This window comes from Accipiter gentilis, chromosome 8, assembly GCF_929443795.1.
Source record: "Accipiter gentilis chromosome 8, bAccGen1.1, whole genome shotgun sequence".
NCBI classification, from domain to species: Eukaryota; Metazoa; Chordata; class Aves; order Accipitriformes; family Accipitridae; genus Astur; species Astur gentilis.
The window spans coordinates 7,568,019-7,579,164 of NC_064887.1; the positions used below are offsets into that span (position 1 = coordinate 7,568,019).

The 11,146-nt window shown below is 39.7% G+C and overlaps 1 protein-coding gene across 1 annotated transcript; it reads right to left on the bottom strand.

Annotated features, from left to right (window-relative positions):
* Positions 1-1,031: 1,031 nt before the first annotated feature.
* Positions 1,032-11,125, bottom strand: BTF3L4 (basic transcription factor 3 like 4). The gene is made up of 6 exons (XM_049807462.1): positions 11,001-11,125; positions 9,680-9,743; positions 8,087-8,200; positions 5,443-5,644; positions 3,618-3,677; positions 1,032-2,709 (listed from the first exon to the last, which is right to left on the bottom strand). The coding sequence occupies exons 2-6, from the start codon at positions 9,731-9,733 to the stop codon at positions 2,663-2,665; spliced, it is 477 nt and encodes a 158-aa protein (XP_049663419.1). The 5' UTR covers positions 9,734-9,743; positions 11,001-11,125; the 3' UTR covers positions 1,032-2,662.
* Between the last annotated feature and the right edge of the window lie 21 nt (positions 11,126-11,146).

Sequence of the window (11,146 nt, forward strand, 5' to 3'; positions counted from 1 at the left end):
TCAGAAGTACAGTGGTTATCATGCTTCAAGCCAGGCAAAGAACATTTTAATGTTCACCTTCATGTGGGGAGTTTTTATTGTACCTACACTCCCCAAAACTTCTTCTAGTAACTTTGCATTTCGATCAGCATGTACACTGTTTGAGTTATACCAAGAATAAATACGAAGAAAAAGAGCTTTTCCCACAACAGCCTTGATGGGTTACTTTTAATTAAAATCAGTTTAATGATTGATAAGCTCTAGTATTTCCAGCAGCAAATCATAAGTGGTTGACTGTTTCCAGATACAGTGAAAAAACTGAAGATAATATAACTACATAAGCTAGCATACTTAGTTAGTTTACTGGTTGTCAAACATAGGAAAAAGTGAGGGTTTAACATGTAAATTGTCACAACCAAGAGCAAAAATTAAATGAGTATTTTGTAGTAATCAGAAAGTTCAACTATATAAACTTCTTACGGAATCACTGCTTCCAATGCTTACTCTTTATCTCTCACAAAATTACTTTTGACATACTTCCTACATCAGAAACCAATGAGCACAAGTTTTCAGTATCTGATTAGTATTTAGGGGGAGGGGATTCCCATACATAAACTCAGTACAGTTGCTACTGTGAAACGTTCTTCACTCATGCCCCTTAAGCAAATGGAAGAACACTGCAAATACCTGTTTCCTAGTATCCTTCATTTGCTCTTTGAGCTTGTGGAGACAGCAAAAGGCAATGCAGTGTGCCTGCGCACCTGTTAACGAAGACGTCTCTTCCTTACAAACAGAACAAATGCATCTGCAGCTGATTTAAGATTAGCCATACAACAAGCCAAAGTTTCATTCAACACTGCAGGGAAAACAGGAGACTGGGTATATGGGAGTGTGAAATCCTGAAGCTCTAACAGGATCCTCCCTAATCCTGCATGTGTCTTCCTCAGTCACTGTCAGCAAGGATATAGTGCTGTTTGAAACAGCTGCTGCATCCACCTGTCGTTCCTCAGCTCGTGCTGGTGGGAGGAGGAGACAACACACAAGAGGGAGCATTTCCTCTTTTGTACTGTTATTTTATTTTGTAGTAAGATCCATGTAGTATATAAAATATAACAGGAAAAACTGAACAAAGCCTATAAAATAAATGGAGGAGTTCAGATGATGAACCACTACAGCTCTGCTTTCGTGGTTTTTTGATGATGTCACCAGAACTCATGTACTGTTTACGTTGTACTTTTACAGTTCTCTAGCATATGAACCTACATAAAAAGCTGATATGTTCCAATTAAGCCATAGTTAAGTGACAGATGTAGAGAAAAAAAAGGCTTTCTTAAGCCACAGCTGCCCTTGACACAGGTTACAATGATGTCTAGCTATACCATAATGCACATTACATCAAGAACCTTGAAAGAGCCTCTTGAGAAAACAAGTTCACATTAAGCATTTTAAAGAAAGGTCATAAATACTGCACTGTACCAACAGTACCTGCCAATGTCCTCCTTATGCCTGAGGAGCATTTGTGGTTTTTAAGAAGCTACTACATAGATGACACCAAACCTAGAGGTAGGTTATAGGCAAAGGTAAGTTACAGGCAAAAAAAAAAAAAAAAAAAAAAATATCCCTTTAGAGCTAGTCATTGCACAAACTGCCCAGCAGGAGGCCAGGCAAAATGTCAACAACTCTTTCCTCCCACCTTAAACATTGCTCTCAGGGTGCATTTAAATCCTAGTGCCATAAGAATGACAGTGGATCATCAGCCGCTAGTAAATGCAGTCATGCCAAGAGAACAGCTTGAAGTTCTTCAAGCAAAATCTGTTACTGTGCAAAACTGGTGCACTGGACTGTTACCAACTAAACCTCCAAGTTTAGGAAGTGACCTGACGGTAGAGAACCAAGGTGTTCGTTTTCCTTTTGACATGGGAAATACTCTACATAATCAACAGGAGAACATACTGCTAAGCCTACGTGGAAGGAGTCAAAGATCAGCTTGTCTCAAAAGGTTCAAGAGACAAGAAAAAAGGAAAAGTTGAGAAAGGTTAAAAAAAAAGCACACTTTTCTGAGACCAAGTTTTCTTTTTTGAAAAAGTTACTGTACCAAACAAGCTGGTAAAACAGCTCGTCTTTGGTATCATCTGGGATCAACATAAGGTTGATAACAATTATCATGTACACATTTCAACAGGGATGAGAAACACATCTGCAAGTACGATAGTTAACAGCAAATTAAACCCAAGTTTTAATTGTGTAATGCATTCAGGTCACAAAATGTGGACAAAATTTTAATCTTAACTACCTTCTGTGCACTATTTGGTGATAATCAAAAGGAACAATGCTGAAGATTCATTTTATTTCTACTTCCAAAGGAAAAGGGGGAAAGGTTAAATAAGTGTTCTCCAATTTGTTCTCCACTATATGTACACCCACACACATACACACACGCACATGCACACACCCCTCAAACTGCACTGACATTTCTTTTTGACCAAAAGAGTAGATCCTGGGAGTAAGTGCAAAATGCAAAATCAACTGACAGAAAATGCTGAACAAACAGCATCATAAAAATACAAAATATTTATATTACTGAACTATTAACAGATGATGTTCTCTGTTTCTTTAAAACTTTGGAACCACATAGCTGATTTCTTAAATCTAGTCCATGCCAGCTTCCAGAACTATTAACGTTTTAGTTAGCTTCATTCTTTGATGCTTCATCAAAGTTTTCTACGAGATCTGAAAGACATGAAGATATTTAATACAGTAATGCCAAGTACCATTACCTTCATAAATTTAATGAAAATGCACATATTATAGGAAAGGTTAAGTAGTTCTTAACTATACTTATGTACACAAATTTTTACAGGCAGATTTCAAAGGGCTTTAGAAAATATGGTTTGTTTGAACATACGCAAAGAACTAGAAATGCAGGAACACTCAGAGGAGTGGAAGTTCTAACATCAAGTGATTAAGATCTGAGGTGCTCTACTAGCTGCAGTTGAGTCTTGAGCCACCAGCATTCTTTAAAGAATGCCTGAAGTTAGGCACCCATTAACTGTTGTACCCCAGGAAACAGAAAATGTTGGAGAACTGAATTTTTATGCAAGGTCACAAAGAAATAAACCAGTGCTGGAGCATGAGGAATTGGACCTCTGGGTCCACCAGTTTGTTGTTTTAGCTAATACACCATGCTGATGGATACAGAAGAATGTGGTGATTAATAGACAGTTACTGACAAATTAAGAATTTACAATATTTACTTATTGAGAAACTTTCAGTGACATAAGCTTTGTTTCCTCTACTACAGAAATAAAAATCCCCACCCCCAGACTCTGATTTAAAGACAACCTGATGACTATGTCAATCATGTCATTTTGCAGCCCTAAAACCCTATCTGGACATTTAGATCACCTGTTCAACCTCCTTGAAAGTATTTTAATCTATTTCCACTTAAGAATTAAACAATTTGCACACGGTAAACCTTTTTTCAAAAGCTGGAATCCAAAGTCATCAATATCTTAATGCTGTCCAGTATATGAAGCCTCCCTTAGTGAGAGGTATAATTGCATCAGGAGCTAAATATTTAAATGCATGAACTGAAATATTTATACATTAAACGGACATATAAGTGAGTATGTGCCTACCTGGGACATCATCATCTTCTTCATCAATATCTTCAGATTTTGGTGCTTTACTATCCAACACTGTAAAAAGAAATATGGTGCTGAGTTTTCATTATACAGAATTAGGGACAGTCACACAACAAAATAAAAAAACATACAAGTGAAAAAAGAAAGCATTTCCCCAACCCCCAATAGTGATAAACACACAATGACTGAGTATCAACAGTAAACAGCATGACCATAAGGTCTGCTTATGAACATTCTTATACCAAAGTATTAGCACAGCCATTTTCAAATGCTTAGGGGTATTAATGCAGAGCTAGCAAAAGATCAAATGATACAGAAAAAAACCCAGCGTGACTAAATCTTCTAGCTGAAGTCATGTGTTTCAATGCAACAATAATGTGGTACCAATCAGGGACCAACATATCATATGATTCAATTATCAAGAGGCCACAACTATAGGAAAAACTATTTCCCTTTCAAGGGTCCTGCATCAAACGTAGTCTTAAGTCATGGAAGTTGGAACATGCTACAAGTAATCTAGAGAAATGCAAGAACTTCAAAAATAAAATAAAGCATTTCTTCTCATTGGTCTGACTTCCTGTACAATCTAAAGAAAGCATGGCAAGAATCCATTGGTACTGAGGTGGTATCAAAGAAATATGCTTTCTCAATTTTGAAAGGTATTTTATGTATTAGTAAAGAAGGAAAAATAGAACCTTTACTTTCAATTAAACTCTGAACATGAAATATAGATGAAATAAAAATTGATTTAGAAGGAATAAATATTTTTTGAAAACATTAGAACAGGTAATGCATTTTCCAGTTCCAAATACAGACAACTGCAACATGTCCAATTACAGTCTTTTTAGTGGCCATAACCATCTAACCAGTACAAATATGAAAAATTTTTTTGAATGTCCAACATCACCAGGGCTTGATATCATGAAGTAGTTTTGGGCAATGAACTCCGATACAGGTATTTGTAATGCAAAGTGTACCTGTTCTGTGGTCTAAGAAAACTTCTACAAACTCATATCAAAGTCTACGGACTGATAACTGATTAATTTCATAACATACACCATTGCAAGAATAAATTTCCATCTATTCTTAAATTACAAACCTGCTTAGGGACAGTAGTTGAGACCTCTACAAAACATGCTACAGTGCTTCCCCAAGGAAGGTACCATCCTAAAAAGGATTGTCCCCAGACTCCATTTCTTAACCATAGAATTACAGTAATAGTTATACCGCATACATATATGCACACAGCAAGCTCCCATGGCTTTGAAAGGAGTAGAAAATAAAGAATCACATTAAAAACTTCGATTTTTTTTAAATTTTCATCAAATCTTTGATTTTTAATTAATTTTTAAAAGTCTTTCTTTAATTCCAAACAGAATTATAGAGTAGAAGATACAGAATGTGTTTCTTCCTCTATATCCACAATAGAAATGTTTTTTATGAACAAAGAAAACAGAATCCAATTCCCTGACAAAAAGAAACTGTTGAGTTTTTTCCAAGTAAGAACATGAACTTGCCTTCCTAAGTATTTTGTCATATGCAGTTGTACACCTGGAATCACAGCATGTCTGACCTACCAGAATTTTTGTTATTTTTTTTTTTTTAAATCGGGGCCTGCCTATATAGAATCTTGAATCAACAAGGAAAAAAGTGTCGTCTGCCCCCCGCCCCCCATATTTCCACAACAGTGGCAAAATAAATAAAAGTACATATGCTCTCAATCACTTTAAGTCACACATGCTGCTGTTAAATATGGGTCAAAACTTTTATACTGCATACGTTCTTTAAATCGGTGATGAAAGGTTCCAAAAAGACCTACCTTGTCTTGGGAATTGTTCAGCTAACTTCCTGAGACTTGTTAAGCTGTCAGCACCAAGCTGGCTTAAGATGCCTGGAAGCATTTCTGTGATCGGTTTAGCCTCGGCATGACCAGTAATTGCAAAAGTGTTAGCAGAAAGGGAAGCTTGAACCTTGGGGTTGTTGAAGTGAATAACTGTTCCATCATCTTTTATCATGTTCACCTGTTTAAATATATTAATAACATTTACCAAAATGGTGCAGCATCTTGTTGAACAAGAATGATAAATTATTAATTCAAATCTAGATTTAAAATATTAATACAAAAAAATTTACAAAACTAGTACTCCTCCTAGAGAATAATATAACCATGACAAAAGTGTCTGAAATTAACACCATTTAAACTGGAAGTAAAATATAAGTTAGTGACAAAATATGGGTTCATACATACTATATGAAAAGGTTGAATTTATGGTTCCTTCATAAAGTTACACAGTATTTAGATAAGCGTATAAATATGCAAGGATTATATGCTATCATACAGTTCATGTGTATTTTTAATTAAGACAAAAAACATACATAAGTTATTAGACTGTAAGGCATAAATGAGTTAATATCAGGCATGACGGGGGGGGGGGGGGGGGGGCGGGGGGAGGGAACACAACCAAACCTTGAGCACTACGGTAACTCTTTACAAACTAAAAGCTCTTAACAAAAAAGCCTTGCCACATCAGTTTAAGACATCACCATTCACAGCTGTGTCACCTAACAGGAAAACATTATTGTTTGTGCAGCAGAATTGGCAAAGGCACAAGATTCACAATCTGGCCTAATCGCTGAAGCAGCCCAAGGCCAAGGATGCTTCCTACATACATACACACAGACCTGAGGTTTATGTACCACCTGCACTAGAACAGGCTTCTATGCCTTCCTAATAATTCCATGATGACTCTTTTAAGACTAAGTACATCATATAGTGACCCCTATCAAAGATTATACTGGCATATTTGTATGGGTTTATTTTACGGTTTTTAACTTAAAGGGAGACAGAATGGAAAGTTAAAAAGGCTTTTCTTTTGGGCATGGCTAAACTGTGGTAAAGCGGAAAATAATTTTGTCTGAAAAAAGGAAGAGAGTTCTACCCATCAAACCGAACAGTAGTAGTAAACTTACGTCACAAAACTAGTAAGTATTGTTTTTAGTAGAAGTTACAGGAAGAAAACAGAAATTTGGGAACCAAAGAAAAGATCTAAAAATATAAAAACACGTAAGTTATCAATCTTCATACAGCAGCAGAGTTCAAAATATGTTTTGAAGAGGAAAACCAGGTGTGTTGCTTTCCTGCAAAACTAAAGGATGCCCTGTCCCTTACACATGGGGAAACGGTAAAGGCTTCAAGCACAGTCATCCTCTTACTTAAAAGCCTCTTTTAAAAACCACAAAGATTAGCTGTTTGACTCAACATTACTAGCCTTGCCAAACTCTATCTACACAAAGTTTACCAAGGTCAACTTGTGTCCAGCTGAATACAACAACATACTGCAATTATGTATCTAGCTATCAAGGCAGAAGCATATTGCATTATCTTCCTTCACATCAAGACATTTAAAATCCTTAATAACCATGTCTGAATAAAGATCTACACTACGGATGGGGAGGGAAACAACCACAAAACAGAACAAGAACTGTGTCTTTCTTTGGATTTGTATAGCTCAGCATATACATATCAAGTCTAAGTAAACAGACAAATTGAATTGTTTCTGTAGCAGAGGTATGAAAACTTACAAGCAAACCAGGCTTCTACACTGAATCTGTATTTGCCTTTGGAAGAGAGGTATGCACTAGGTGACCTCTGGAGGCACCTTGCAGTCCTGCTTTAATTAATTAATCATGGATTAAATATTATGCTTCTTTAACCAAGTACTACAGTAATATTGAGTTCATGATGAAGGAACACCTCCTCCTCCCACATATGAGTGTCACTCTCTACAGTGTTATGGTAAATGTCAGTGTTTCACTTCACATTTCATACATGTTAAATGTATGTAGACATATTCAAGGAATATCTGAAACCTTTACAGTCCTACATACATTAACACAGAAGCTGGTTATGTATAGTCTTTGCTGTGTTGTAAGGAATATCATCTCTTCTGACTACCGCAAACCTTTTTGGTAATTTTTATGCAGTAAAAGGACCCAATTTTGATAATACAGACTTGCAAGTTCTTATTCCAGGTATTTTTGTGCTTTCCTTTATATTCTACACTGCACAACCCTTGCTTTGGATGCGCCTGCACAGTACATGTGTGTTTACTGTTCTTCTCTTTAAAGTGGGTAATCAAGTTCATGAATTCAAGAATCAAAGAATTTTGTTTTGCAATGAATGCAAGACACATACATGACAAGCAGCTTACTAGCGTCTATTGTCACTATCTGGCCAGCAGAACCTCCTCCCTTCTTTCTCTAGGTATGTATGCATTAATGTGAATAAGACAACAACCAATCAAATAACTTTACCTATCAATAACCAGACCTGTAAGTTTTGAGGCAAAAAGAAAACTGTTGCTTGGGGGGACTTCAACGGACAACAAACCAACAAACCCCAACCATAACACCAAAGCAACACACTGAATTTAATTTCAAACAAGAAACACTTATCACTATACCTCTTCAATGCCAGCAATGTTATTTACTGCCAGTTTTTTGAGGGAACTCTGAAGTTTTTTGTCATCAGCTGTAGCTGTTCTGTGCACCACCTTCTTCTTTCTGCGAGCTGTTCCCTGGAAAAGAATCAAGACGCAAGTCAGTTATTCTCAAAATCTCACAACACTTTAATTTTTCAAAGTCGTATCATGCTCTGAGGAACCTATCTTTAAGCTATGAGAAAGCTCTGTAGTCAAAAATGCTCCTCAACTTACTTATCTTCACCTAAGGTCTTAACTGTCAGCATAAATTTTAAGGTCTTTCTTAAGTGTAAAAGATCAAAATGACACTGAACAGTAGCAGCTTCTCCCTTCCCACAAGCTAGATTATAAAAATGCTATTTGCTATTTAGCAACATATAAAAGTTTCCCCAAGAACTTTATTTTTTCCAAGATGAATCACAAGTACAGTGACTTTAAACGGTCACACATTTGTAATCAAGTAATTAACATTTTTAAACTGTTCCACAGACAGCAATTTTGGAATTCCTACTCTGCAAACTTTTGTACAACTGTCATGGTTTAACCCCAGCCAGCAACTAAGCACCACACAGCCGCTCACTCATGCCCCCCCCCCCCCCTTCCAGTGGGATGGGGGAGAAAAATCGGGAAAAGTAAAACTCGTGGGTTGAGATAAAGACAGTTTAATAGAACAGAAAAGAAGAAACTAATAACAATAATGATAACACTAATAAAATGACAACAGTAATAATAAAAGGATTGGAATGTACAAATGCTGCACAGTGCAGTTGGTCACCAGTTGGTCCCCAAGCGGTGATCCCCCCACCCCCACTCCCCCCAGTTTATATACTGGGCATGATGTCCCATGGTATGGAATATCCCTTTGGCCAGTTTGGCTCAGCTGCCCTGGCTGTGTCCCCTCCCAACTTCTTGTGCCCCTCCAGCTTTCTTGCTGGCTGGGCAGGAGAAGCTGGAAAATCCTTGACTTGAGACTAAACATTACTGAGCAACAACTGAAAACATCACTGTGTTATCAACATTATTCTCATACTGAACTCAAAACATAGCACTGTACCAGCTACTAGGAAGACAACTCTATCCCAGCTGAAACCAGCACAACAGCCCTGACTATAATTAGGAAATGAACACCTACACAGAATAAACTATACGCTTTTTTGTCATATTAGCTACCTGCTGGCTCAGAGAAAAACACCAGCTCAGTGCAGAGTCAGATAAGCCCTGGAGCTGCCACAAAGGAAGAAACTCCCCAACAGGGAGAAGAGAAAGGCAGAACTGGAATAACCAACAGGTAAGCTTAGCTTGAGATTTCGCAAGGTCACAAAAAGTCACTGAATTAAAAAGAAAGCTTACACACTAGAAACGACTCCTCCCGTAGCTGTGAACTGAAAGAAAACTGCATTTCAGGCAGCAGTATTACAATTCAGATCACACAAAACCTGTATTTTTCAGGCCTCAAAGTATATTTATTTCCCCTCCCATGAACTAAAACCTATGCTTTGAAAACCAAATTTCAGACATGTTTCTCCCTCAACCTGTAAATTACAGGAAACAGTACATCTCTGATGGTTTTCTTACCTTTCCTCCTATTCGGACCTGCGCTTGAAGCTTGGCCAGTTTTTCTTGGTTCATAGTGCCGTGTCTGAAGAGTAAGAGTGAAATACAAGTTAACCATCAAAATATTAAAAAAAAAAAAATTCACAGTCCGTTTTAAAAGCACTCTTAAAATTGCAGTGGGTTTTTAAGCTTACAGAAAGTTCAACACATCAGTGCATCAGACAAATACACATAAACAAAAAGCTCTAAAGCCACACAACCTAAATAATATAATGTGGTCCAGGAGCAGCTTGTTTAGCTGAAGTGTCTCTACCAGGAGGAGGCAAATCAACAGGACATTTCATTTTGCATCAGTCTGAGGTAGTGTGAATTTCCAAGTATGCCAAGCTTACTGTTGGAGCCATTTGACTGAACTACTGACTCAGAACACACCCAAATCTGCACGTACAGCACGAGTGCTTCTAGAAAAACACCTTGAACAGAGCCCAGGGAGAGACCCATCGCTACGCTACTTTGAATACTATTTTTTTCCACACAGTGAATCTCCGATACATTTAACTAATAAGCCAGCTCCGAACTCGGTGAAGTTCACATCTTTTGACAGATTTCCTGTATGACCCTCTGGCAGCTATTCATCCAATTCAATGACTGCGAAGTTAGTCAAGTGGCACCTCCAATGGGTCAGGTGGGACCTTTAAAGGCTGGAAGACCTGAAAAATCCGTAACGGGTGGAAAAACACCTCAAGCCTTCCAACACAAGGAAAGCATTTCGCTGTTCTGCCCCAGTAAGTCACCGGTGATCCCCTGAATGAAGGGGGGAACCCCCTCCGCATTTGCATTGTACCGGCGAAGCGACAGAGAGGCGGAGACGGGGCTCCGGCGGGCGATCGGGGACACCGCGAGGCCCCAGCACCGCCGGGAGGATCACCACACGGCCAGGGCCTCCACCGGGGAGGCGGGAGAAGGGACTCAGGGCGGCTCCCTGGCCACCCCCAAAGCCCCGGGGAGCGGGAGGGGATCGAGGCCCCGTCCCTCGGGAGCCAGGGCAACCCCACGCGGCCAGGGCACCGCGGCCCCAGGGGAGAATCAGGGCCCACCCGACCCAGGCCAGACCCTACCACACCGCGTCCCGGCGCAAGGCCTCGCTCCCCCCCGCCCCCGTCCTCTCCTCGAGGAACGGCCGGCGCCTGCGGCCCCGCCACGGCCCAGCGCGGCAGACGAGGACGGGACGGGACCGAGCTGCCACGGCGCCCCGCCCGCCCCACGCCGGGAGGCGGCAGGGGAAGGGGGTGGAGGGGCCGTGCCGGCGGAGCGGTGCCGACGGGCGCGGGGAAGGTCTTACCCGAGTCCGGCGGATCCTCCGCAGCCCAACACGCGGTGAGAACAAGATGGCGGCCAAGGAAGGAAAGAGAGGCGCACAGAGAAAGGAAGCTTCGCGCCACGTGACGGCGCCAACCCGCCCGCGGATTGGCGGACGCCGAGGCGTTA